A 9,850-nucleotide genomic window follows, 5' to 3' on the forward strand; every position below is an offset into this window, starting at 1 on the left:
CCTTGCTGGCACAAGTACGTTGATGTCGCATCTAACAAGGCAACAAGATCCGAAATATGCTTTTCCTGGATTGTTTTGTTCAGAAATGATAGGAACGACAGAGTTTTATGTCAGAAACTAGCAATGACTCTAAACAATCCTTAATGATTGTCGCTCTTTCTCTTTTTTTTTCCTGGTTTCTCCTTCTTCTATTAGTATAAAATAGCACAACTCACTGTGAAAATATCATCCTTTGGAGTTCTTGGGCATGTGAAAATAGACTTTAATGCGCGTGTAGCAGCTTCTAGCAGCTTGCGTTTTTCACGAATGGCTTCAATCACCGGGACACTAGGACGTAGAGCCAAAGCATCCAAGAGTGGTGTTATTGCTCCAAAAGACACAACCGCATTCACATTTTCGTCTTTGCCTGTAAATGAATAGCTTTTATTTTAGCTTACTTTTTCTTTCTTATTCTCGATAACATGATTGTAACATAATTGTCTTAAAAAAAGAGGAGCGCTTTACCATAAGCAATACTGCCAAGAACAGTTGCTGCTTGTATTTTAAGAAAAAAGGACGTGTCATCGGGAAGCGTAAGGTATTCAACTAGTCTGACCACATGAATGCAGCAACAATAAGGGTTAGAAGTATTGGCCGGGAAGCTCGGGTAAAGAAGAGAGCAAAAATAAGCTTACTTTTGCACTACGCCGAGTTGGATGTAAAGATCCTTTTTTGTTTTGTTTCCAATGACTGAGTTTTTTATAAATCGTAAGGCTTTAAGTCGCTTAACATCGTCTGTGGAAGCGAGATCTTTGATTGACTCTTGGTACTTTGAGGTAGTCATTGAACTATTTTATATAGATTATAGATTGTATAAAAAATATGTGAAAGAAAAGAGCTCTTCTATGTTTAAAACACAGTCGTAAATTCATGCCTTATTGAACAAAGTTTGTTCTTCCGTCGCAATGCAAATTTTGTGGACGCGCTTAGTGGAAAGTAAAAAGCTACGTGGTAATATTTTGAGGATAGTGACGCGCCAGTATTTATAGCAATATAATGTATCTTTTTCGGTTGGATGTATCATTGCATCATCATCGTTGGATTGAGTTTTCTATAATTTTGAGGGCAAATACAAGAGAATGAAATTAAATTGTATGATATCAACATATCATCGACATGATACATATAATGATGTAACTTTTAGCATAGATATCTTCTTTATCTATCTCGAGTATCAGCTCTTTGAAAGATAATTCAAACTTCTTCACTTAAACAGCAATATTAAGAATATATTAACGCCACACTGTATGTAAGCATCACTCATTCAACGTAATGCGGTTGCAATTATACATACTATGTATGTACGGTTACTGAATGTAAAATATACATCCGTTTTCTGTTTGAAAACGTTATCATTCATCTCGTTATGCTCGTTCAACCATCCACAAGCAGCTGAGGCTTCCGAGTAAATAGTCAGTAGTTAAAGCTATTGGATGCAATTGCCTAACTTGAAAAAGGCGTTATGACATTCTAAATAACAAAGAAAGATAATTCATTTCAAGCGTTTTCACGTTAAAATTCAACTGTTCACACCCTATATATCTGATATTGTAACATCAGAAAGCCCTGGTAATCTCCAATTATACACATTATGCAGTTTAATATGCATTGTCAATAAGCTCAGTTACCGTTGATTCACAAGGTACTACATTTTGGATGCTTGGGTTTTGATGATATTGAAATGGTAAATAAATGTGTATGAATTTCATTAAGTTAAAGTTTGCTTTTCTGTTCCTTTGCCTTTCGCTTTTCCTCACGCTTGCGTTCGGCTTCCTCTAATATTTTCGGTTAAGAAAGAAGCATTAGTGAATCGACAGAGGATACCACGATACTATGCAGAAGCTAATTTAAAAAATGCAGTTTGATGCACTCACCGGCAAATCGCATAACGGTTTCAATAGATTCTTTGCTAGCATTACGTTCGGTCAAGCGAGCCATTTCTTCTTCATTCACTCTATGCAAGAGGTCGCGTTCAGCGTCACGCGTGAGCTTCTTTGTGACAGCAAGGGCGTCAGCAGAGAATTTGGCAGCATCTTCAGCGAGACCAAGGACGGTTTCACGGAAGCCCTCCTCAGGATAGGAACGAGATACGAAACCAGATTCAATGGCTTCTTGTGCTGAAAAGGTCCGGCCCATCAGCTAGATAATTCAGCAGTAATTGTTAGCAACCATATTTTCTTTTTGCTTATACGAGATCTTTTTACATCAGAAAAAACTATCGACTTCTTTACCAGCATTTCATTAGCACGAGAGTGTCCCATGATCTTGGGGAACAAGTAGGAAGAACAGCCTTCAGCGGCAAAACCTGATAACACGTAAATTTAAATGACGATAAGCATGTTGATCCCGATCAGCAGCTAGGAGATGAGTAAGGGGTTATTACCGAGCTTCATGAAGGGAGTAGTGAACGTTGCGGAAGGAACGCAATAAACAACATCGCAAAGAGCCAACGTTGTGACGCCAAATCCATAGGCACCACCATTCACAGCCGCGATTAAAAGCTTGGGGAACTTGATAAGTTCGTGTACAAGACCCCTATTGTTTGTTATATCTGGGTGAATCTTTGGACCAACAAAAAAGAGGTATCCCATGTACTGCACTTGTTCCGCCAAAACTTACTTTACAACTTCACGGCGCTCACTGTTTTTAGCCACGCCCTGAGGCGAGAAGTCGGGCTTTGCCAATTCTTGTCCGGCGCTGTAAAATCTACCTCGTCCGATAAACACTACCACCTTTACCGAATCCGCTGCTGCTGCCCATTTCACAAAGTTTAGCCAGTCCTAACACAGAATTGTCAAGTCAACAACGATTCTCCATGACAACCCCAAGACGTTTTCTTGTCCTTACTTGATAGGTTTGTGCAGAAAGTGCGTTGAGAATGTGAGGCCGATTGAAGGCCATTTCACAGACACCACTGGGGAATAGGGTGATTTCGAGCGTTTCAAACTTTGGCACAGACATGGTATGGTTGAAGGTAAAAGGTAAAAAGAAGGAAAAGGTGGGGGTATGTGGGGTTTCGTTAACCAGAATATCGCGGGAAACAATGATTTATAATTTGACATGAATATTGCCCGTTTGTCATATTTCGCTGTGTGTGACTCGACCGTGCGTATTTGGCCTTAGTCAGACAGTGAACAATGGGAAATCTTTGGGACGGAGCGGTGGGGAGTTTGCATTACTCGACATTAGTAAACTTATCTATATTCCTGAAGACCATGAGTAATCAGGATCTATTCTGCTTATCCCCATATCAAAGTATCTGTTTTGTTTGAAAGCCATCCCCATGTATCATAGTGTACCTGGTGGATGGATTGTTATCCTGCTCGGATCAATCGAGTTATTACAGTTGACAAGTATAATTGGCACAATGTGCGCATGGATAGTAGTATGCGTGATATATGTTGAGGGTGATTTTCATTGTTTAAAAAGTATATATTACATGAGGCGTATAGTTTTTTACAGTAAAGGAATTGGGAAGGGGGGAGTAAAAGGTGATATATAATATAAGACATGCGTGAAGACGCCAAGCAAAGGTGCTTGTTACGGATTTTGACGCTTTCTGGTTTTACTGAGGCTCAGTTTGTCTCTCATGCTCGCAGGAATCTTCCTTTTCTTTGGCATATACTTTTCATCATCCGTCGATTTAAATAGCTCACGAAAGGATACTCTACCAGAGGCAGAAGAGGAAGATGGCGAGCTCATTGACTTCGTAACCTCTGATGACGGCTGAGATTCTACCATATTCTGCGATGATTGTGATACTTCCTGCAATGGCTTTTTCATGGTGTTAGTGGTTGATGGTGATGATGATACGCTTTCAGTATATAGTGGGGCGTCTTTGTCGATTGGTGCTGATCTTTGTTCGCTGTTTATTTTGCCTAAACTGCATACCACGTATTGAGTTTCGTCGCCCTTGGCATTATCTTCAAAATATATATCCATATTTTCTTTGCTTGGGAACGGTGTTGTATCATAGGATGGCTTGCTGCTCTTGTCTGATTTGGTCGATCGTTGTGAGCTTTCATTTTTGATCGAATGCATGTCGGGAAATCTGGATTGCTCTACTGATGATATCTTGTCCGCGTTGTCGGTGTCAATGGCGCCACTGGCTGATTTGAATTGCTGCAGTGAGTTAGGTTTCGACGATGAATTTCTGGGTGTGTTGGGAATTTCATTTTGAGAGGTCGTGTCATCAATATCCTCCCATGGTGTTGACGGATGTTGCTGCTGTGCGCTCGGTTCGAGTGAATGAATCGAATGTTGGGTGCTGTCCTGTGATAATTCATCGACCTGTGTACTTGCATCTCTTGATGAGCTTTGTGATAGTTGTTGTGACTTTGTTACAGGTGCCAATGACTGAGGTTCCTCTGTGTGTTGGTTATTGACAGGATTTGCTTCGACAGACTCATTGTTTGATTCCATTACAATAGGAGCCTGTTGTGAAAATGTAGTATCGCTTTGCGTGTTCGCTGTGTTGTTATTGTTACTGCTGCCAAGAGTTCGCGGCAGGCTGGATTGTGTGCTCTCAATGTCCACCGCATCCCCTACAGGTAACGACGATGAAGGCGATGCCAATGACAATGCTGATTTGCGCTTCTTTGTAGAAAGTGAAAGCTTCGATTTTCGTGACATAGGTCGATCAGTGTTTTTTTCCATATTACTGCTGTTGCTACCGGCTACTAGAGCACTTGGACCAAGATCCTGCTTGATCTCTCTTTGGACAGTCTAACTTGGACACAAAAATGAATCGAATCAGATACAATGGCTTTCACTGACAACTTGTATCTGAACAGATGAGATAGAAAAATCTTACCGAATCTTCATCGGCTTGCTTGCCTGTGGCATATTTAAACGTATACTCTCTCGCTTTGCTTAGGAACAAAGCATGATCCAGCTGATACTCTCTCGCCTAAATTATGATTTAATACTTGGTCAAATGACGATAACGCATCATCAACTCAAAAAGACATACACCGATTGCTTACAATTTCAGCGTCCAAAGGATCGTCCGGGTTCGGTGAGGCGAGCAGTCCGCTCAAACTGATCAGCGTGGTTGAGATATTGAGAGAAGGGCGCCAACTGCCATGTTCGCCCTTTTTCAAAATATCAGCACAGATACGTCCACCATCATCAATGTTTGGGTGATAGACTCTGGTCAGGAACCGCATTTGTGGTGGGCTGAACGGGTAATCGTCAGGCACTTTTATATCCAGTTTGAAGTTGCCTTTTTCGTATGGAGAATCGGGTGGACCCTTAATGACTGCATTACGCCTTGAATTAGTGCCTTTTTCTTCTTATTAATGTTTTGTGGTTGTAAGAAAGAGAGGAACATACAAGCTTCGAGGTGGGTAATGTCATCGTCGTCGACTGGGTGGCAAATAATTCCAGGTCGAGGATCTCGTTCAAGATCGGCTATTTTTCGATAATGCAATAATTAACATCTTTGAAAAAATAGGGAGTGAAGCAATTTTTTTGAACGGTGAGCTTGAAGGTAAGCTATACTACAAACCTAGTTCTTTGCTTAATCGCGAAAGGCGAACATTCGAAGCCATTTTAAGAGCTAAGGTCGGGTCGCGAGAAAAGGAGAAAGGAAAAGCACGCGTGCGCGTCTTTTTCAAAGTCCATTTCTGGTTTTTTCGTGTCTCTTGCTCGATTGAATATCAAAAGGAGCTAATTTTTCTTATAACATTTCACAAGGAATGAATAACACAAAAACGAGCAATACAGAGTATATTAAAGGGAGGAGGAATGAATCGTATATAAAAGATGCAAAAATTAGGGAGAGAAGAGGTAAAATAATACAAGGAGGAGCTTTTTCGTTTACAAAAATGGAGAACAATGGAGGAGGATAATGAAATGGAGAACATTGGAGGAGGATAGTCGATAGTTGTAAGATTAGATACGCACTAACTTGAAACCAGCCTGAGTAACGCGAAGCCAGCCGGCAAACAAGGCACCCACAATGACAGTGACACCAGCCCAGACTGCAGCGTACCGGAAATCAGGAGGATCGAATCTGTTTATGATAGCCGATGCAATAGGCGTGCCAAACATGTAACCGAACAGATTGGTAAAATACAACAAGCCGACAGCAGGCGCAATATTTTCTAGTCCCACGACTTGTGGTTGGACAGTAGGGAATAGGGCAATGTAACCACCACCAAAAAAACCGTACAGAATTGAGAATACCCAAATTGTTGCTTCGTTTGTTGCATTGATCCAGATGGCTAAGCAGACAACGCCGGCAAGGAATGTGCACACGAATAAGCTATTGAACCGACCGAGCTTGTCGCCCATATAGCCAGTGCAGATACGTGCACCGGCATTGACGGCAGACATGATGGCAGACAAGTTGGTGCCCACCCAGGGATCCAGTTTCAAATGTTCGGCATGTGCTGTTATTTTTATTCGTATAAAGGTCAGCTTAATTTACGAGTGCAGTTCTTATCAATCAGATTATAAAACTTACTTGGAAGCAAGAAAAATGGAGTCTACAGTAGGCAGCACAAATTAGTTTAATTAGCTATTAAAATATATATAGCCGAATAAGGACGCTTTACCATGTAGCCAAAGGTGGTGATAAGTCCGTGTGCGAACATGATGCAAAACTGTGGATTCTTGAAAAGGTACCAGCTAATAAGACCCTTGGCTCTGCCACCTGTTTGCTGAATGGTACCAAAAGGTCTGACTAGAACAGTAGCAATACAAAGGAGTACAAAGCATATGATACCAACGATCCTGTAGATGTCACCCGAATATATCAGTACATAACTTCTGAACATGCTCCATATCAGAGAGAGAGAAGCTAAAGTTCGTCAATTACCGTAAGGCCCAGCGATGGCCAATATTATCAATAGCAGCCTGACAGATGTTGTTAATGACCAGACCACCGATACCAGACCCTGACATGGCGAGACCGACGGCAAGACCTCGGTGCTCCGAAAACCATTGTTGCGGGGCTCCAATGCAAGGAAACCATACGAATGATGCACCAAAGCCAAACAATAGACCTTGAGTAAGAAACAGATGCCAAAGCTGATTATACAGCGGATAACGTTTTAGCTTTTTCGGTGTCGTTCTAAATCGCAAACGTATAGGGTACCTCTTTGGCAAAGCTGGCAAGAATAAGTGCAGCTGTACATAATACGGTGCCCGTTGCAAGCATGTACTTGTATCCCATATGGCGAATGACAAGTTGATTGATTGGTCCAAGAATAAAAAACAATGCAACACATATTGATCCAATCCATGAGAGTTTGGACAGGTCATCTGGGTAGACATCCTTATAGACTCGAAGGAAGACGCCCCAACTATAGACGCATTGAAAAGTTGAATGATCAGATCTCCCGATTCCTTTTCATCGTTGCACAAGAACGGCGGCTTTTATTTTGGTTATGTGTCATACCTGTAGTTGTAACCGAAGCTGTTGTGTTTGGTCATAGAAATGAAAAAGAAAGAGATAAAGAATTATATTACTGACATTCCTGTACCTTTACCCTCGCCATGAAAGCAGATATTTACATAGAAAACAGGCCCTAGAATAGAAGATAAAAAGCAAGGAACCGTCGTCAATGACTGAGTGTCTCGTTCGTATTTCCTGGCTTACCAAAAAAGAACCTAGGACGATCAGCCACCCCCTGCCACCATCTGGTGGCGTCAGTGTTTCGATGTTTTTCTTTAAATCATCGCTCAGTTCTGATGTCGTGGGTGTTGCTGGCACTTTGGAAGGAGCATCCATCATCCCTTCTTCTCTCGCTGACATTGTCGAGGATATATGGGAGAAATAAGAACAACAAGGAAGACGAGCACAAGAGAGAGAGGTCTGTTGCAAAAAGTGGAGAAGGAAAAAAAGCTGCCCAAGCCTTGGTATCCAGCTAATTTTTTTTTTTTTGCCTCTTTAGCGGAGATCGAAGATGTAAGTGGTTTCAAGGTTGGGTAAACTGCGAAACTGCCACTCGATCGCAACCTTTCATAGTGACATATAACCAACCAGTTAAAACAATCGAACCGTACCCATGCAAATTTATTGATGTCATTTATCACCATGGCGACACTGGGGTAATTATGCAGAACTCACAGCACTAGTTGGTTGACTGGCGTTACCCGATAAATATTATTAAACCAAGATGATGCATGCTACGCGTTATGTAGCATCATAATTAGAAAAAAACATTTGATATAGGTTAAGCTATAATTCATGTGTGTGCAACGAGATTATGCTTGGTTCGGTCGACAGGAATTTGCATATATACCAATCCTTTACAAGCAATGCAGAGCAGTCACGATCGTTCCATATCACGACGATGACAATATACTTCAGTACCTTTAGGTAGGCAAGCGGCATAGATGTAATGTGAGAGCACTATTGAGCAATTGATTGTGCATAACCAACATAATAGATCAAATCGAGAGGCAGTACACAGATAAAAAGACCTGGCTCATTATGAGCGCGATGATATTATTCTACCCATCCGTAGTGCTCTCTATAACTTGAGCATACAGAAACCAAGAATGCCTAGCACTTGTTCTAACATAGGGCTAACCCACCTGTTGACGCTATCTTCGTCCTAGAAGAGAAGTCCTTATAAATGGACACGTTATACTATGCTAAGCGATCCTTGTGTACAGTGCAAAATCGCCCTGCTATAATTGTCGCGACTGTGTACACGGTCTGAGCCAAAATAGAAAATTTTAGCAGGAGCAAACGACCTGTTACTCTTTCAAAAAAAACCTTTTGCTTATCGAGAACGCTGGCGCGTTTTTTTTATATAAAATAAATGAGGTACCGATTTACTCTCTACCAGTGACATCTATACTGAAAAAGTTGTCAGCCAGATTAGGATTGCTTACAATATTCATTCTATAAAAATTATAGCGACCAAAATAATCAAAGTCCAATTAATCCTGCTAACATAGCAAATCGTAAAATTGCTCAACCACGTCGACGGTTACAACGCACCGCATCCGAAGACACCGCCAATCACAGCAACCCAATGGCTGGATTTTCGTTTGGCAACACTGCGGGAACAACCCCCCAACAACCCTCTGCGTTTGGCATGAGCACTGGTGGTTCTCCGTTTGGCGCGCAACCACAACAACAACAACCAACAACGCCGACTTTGGGACGCTCTTTTTCCGCTGCCAGCTCTTTCCAGTTCAATATGCCTCAACAGCAACAGCAGCAACTAACACAGCAAACTGGAACACCTCCTCCGGCTGGTGGGAGTCCATTGCTAGCATCCACAGGCGGATTCGGTAGTGGCAGTAGCACCAGTGGTAGTAGCAACAGTGGATCTTTCACGTTCGGATCAGGTGCAACAAGCATTCCTTCGCCGCAAGTTGCGTTTTCCTTTGGCGGATCACCTGCATCAGCAGCAAATCCCACGAGCACTGCAGGAACACAACCATCCTTTTCATTTGGCACAGCTGCTGCTTCGCCTGCACCACAACAGCAACCAGCATTTGGATTTGGAACTGCCTCCAGTGCTGCTTCCACCACTACATCCCAACCTGCTTTTGGTTTTGGTACTTCTACGCCCGCGGCTCAATCTGCTTTTGGATCGTCATCAACGCAACAGCAATCCAATGCTATGGAAGATGAATCCATGGACAAAGGTAATAGATTTGCTTCGGGAAATTATTCTATTTAAAAAAAAGTTCACGCTTTTTTTAATTCTCTGTCTTGTATGATTATATAATAGATGAAGCACCCGCAGCAACGAGACCATCTGGATTCTCGTTTGGAGGCAGCGGTGCCTTTGGTCAAACAGCTGCTACGTCGACACCCACATTTGGCTTTGGAACAGTAGCT

General features: G+C 41.9%; 6 protein-coding genes across 6 annotated transcripts; 1 reads left to right on the forward strand and 5 right to left on the reverse strand.

Moving 5' to 3' along the window:
* Positions 1-22: 22 nt before the first annotated feature.
* BDB00DRAFT_257111 (uncharacterized protein) lies at positions 23-966 on the reverse strand. Its single transcript, XM_053116681.1, has 4 exons — positions 675-966; positions 505-590; positions 216-406; positions 23-129 (listed from the first exon to the last, which is right to left on the reverse strand). The coding sequence occupies exons 1-4, from the start codon at positions 821-823 to the stop codon at positions 118-120; spliced, it is 438 nt and encodes a 145-aa protein (XP_052981470.1). The 5' UTR covers positions 824-966; the 3' UTR covers positions 23-117.
* Positions 967-1,574: 608 nt separating this feature from the next.
* On the reverse strand, positions 1,575-3,121 carry BDB00DRAFT_815093 (ClpP/crotonase-like domain-containing protein). Its single transcript, XM_053122883.1, has 6 exons — positions 2,887-3,121; positions 2,659-2,819; positions 2,423-2,574; positions 2,271-2,344; positions 1,914-2,178; positions 1,575-1,814 (listed from the first exon to the last, which is right to left on the reverse strand). The coding sequence occupies exons 1-6, from the start codon at positions 2,998-3,000 to the stop codon at positions 1,753-1,755; spliced, it is 828 nt and encodes a 275-aa protein (XP_052981471.1). The 5' UTR covers positions 3,001-3,121; the 3' UTR covers positions 1,575-1,752.
* A 313-nt stretch (positions 3,122-3,434) lies between these two features.
* On the reverse strand, positions 3,435-4,769 carry BDB00DRAFT_257146 (uncharacterized protein). The gene has a single exon (XM_053116682.1). The coding sequence runs from the start codon at positions 4,693-4,695 to the stop codon at positions 3,580-3,582; it is 1,116 nt and encodes a 371-aa protein (XP_052981472.1). The 5' UTR covers positions 4,696-4,769; the 3' UTR covers positions 3,435-3,579.
* Positions 4,770-4,807: 38 nt separating this feature from the next.
* On the reverse strand, positions 4,808-5,461 carry BDB00DRAFT_760572 (ubiquitin-conjugating enzyme/RWD-like protein; the record flags this gene model as incomplete). Its single annotated transcript, XM_053119222.1, has 3 exons — positions 4,808-4,948; positions 5,025-5,299; positions 5,374-5,461. Coding segments are annotated over 3 exons (504 nt in total), but the record flags the coding sequence as incomplete, so codon positions are not given.
* A 294-nt stretch (positions 5,462-5,755) lies between these two features.
* Positions 5,756-7,879, reverse strand: BDB00DRAFT_815097 (major facilitator superfamily domain-containing protein). Its single transcript, XM_053122884.1, has 7 exons — positions 7,646-7,879; positions 7,445-7,574; positions 7,142-7,349; positions 6,863-7,074; positions 6,600-6,777; positions 6,509-6,530; positions 5,756-6,434 (listed from the first exon to the last, which is right to left on the reverse strand). Exons 2-7 carry the CDS (start codon positions 7,477-7,479, stop codon positions 5,935-5,937), a joined length of 1,155 nt encoding a protein of 384 aa, XP_052981474.1. The 5' UTR covers positions 7,480-7,574; positions 7,646-7,879; the 3' UTR covers positions 5,756-5,934.
* Positions 7,880-8,744: 865 nt separating this feature from the next.
* On the forward strand, positions 8,745-9,728 carry BDB00DRAFT_815100 (uncharacterized protein). The gene is made up of 2 exons (XM_053122885.1): positions 8,745-8,821; positions 8,915-9,728. Exons 1-2 carry the CDS (start codon positions 8,817-8,819, stop codon positions 9,687-9,689), a joined length of 780 nt encoding a protein of 259 aa, XP_052981475.1. The 5' UTR covers positions 8,745-8,816; the 3' UTR covers positions 9,690-9,728.
* Positions 9,729-9,850: the final 122 nt, after the last annotated feature.

The sequence above is a fragment of the Zychaea mexicana genome, assembly GCF_025766255.1.
Source record: "Zychaea mexicana strain RSA 1403 chromosome Unknown BDB00scaffold_22, whole genome shotgun sequence".
Taxonomy (NCBI): Eukaryota; Fungi; Mucoromycota; class Mucoromycetes; order Mucorales; family Lichtheimiaceae; genus Zychaea; species Zychaea mexicana.

What these genes read in the sequence shown, in the direction of transcription:
- BDB00DRAFT_815093 (XM_053122883.1), bottom strand. Translation starts at nt 3,000, where the DNA reads ATGTCTGTGCCAAAGTTTGAAACGCTCGAAATCACCCTATTCCCCAGT. An exon ending in TACTCCCTTCATGAAGCTCG is followed by an intron (nt 2,345 to 2,422) that starts GTAATAACCCCT and finishes ACGTGTTATCAG; the next exon opens with GTTTTGCCGCTGAAGGCTGT. An exon ending in AACCGTTATGCGATTTGCCG is followed by an intron (nt 1,815 to 1,913) that starts GTGAGTGCATCA and finishes CGAAAATATTAG; the next exon opens with AGGAAGCCGAACGCAAGCGT.
- BDB00DRAFT_257146 (XM_053116682.1), bottom strand. Translation starts at nt 4,695, where the DNA reads ATGGAAAAAAACACTGATCGACCTATGTCACGAAAATCGAAGCTTTCA.
- BDB00DRAFT_815097 (XM_053122884.1), bottom strand. Translation starts at nt 7,479, where the DNA reads ATGACCAAACACAACAGCTTCGGTTACAACTACAG. An exon ending in AGCTTCGGTTACAACTACAG is followed by an intron (nt 7,350 to 7,444) that starts GTATGACACATA and finishes ATGCGTCTATAG; the next exon opens with TTGGGGCGTCTTCCTTCGAG. An exon ending in TCACCACCTTTGGCTACATG is followed by an intron (nt 6,531 to 6,599) that starts GTAAAGCGTCCT and finishes TGCCTACTGTAG; the next exon opens with ACTCCATTTTTCTTGCTTCC.
- BDB00DRAFT_257111 (XM_053116681.1), bottom strand. Translation starts at nt 823, where the DNA reads ATGACTACCTCAAAGTACCAAGAGTCAATCAAAGATCTCGCTTCCACA. An exon ending in CAACTCGGCGTAGTGCAAAA is followed by an intron (nt 591 to 674) that starts GTAAGCTTATTT and finishes TCATGTGGTCAG; the next exon opens with ACTAGTTGAATACCTTACGC. An exon ending in TCTTGGCAGTATTGCTTATG is followed by an intron (nt 407 to 504) that starts GTAAAGCGCTCC and finishes ATTCATTTACAG; the next exon opens with GCAAAGACGAAAATGTGAAT.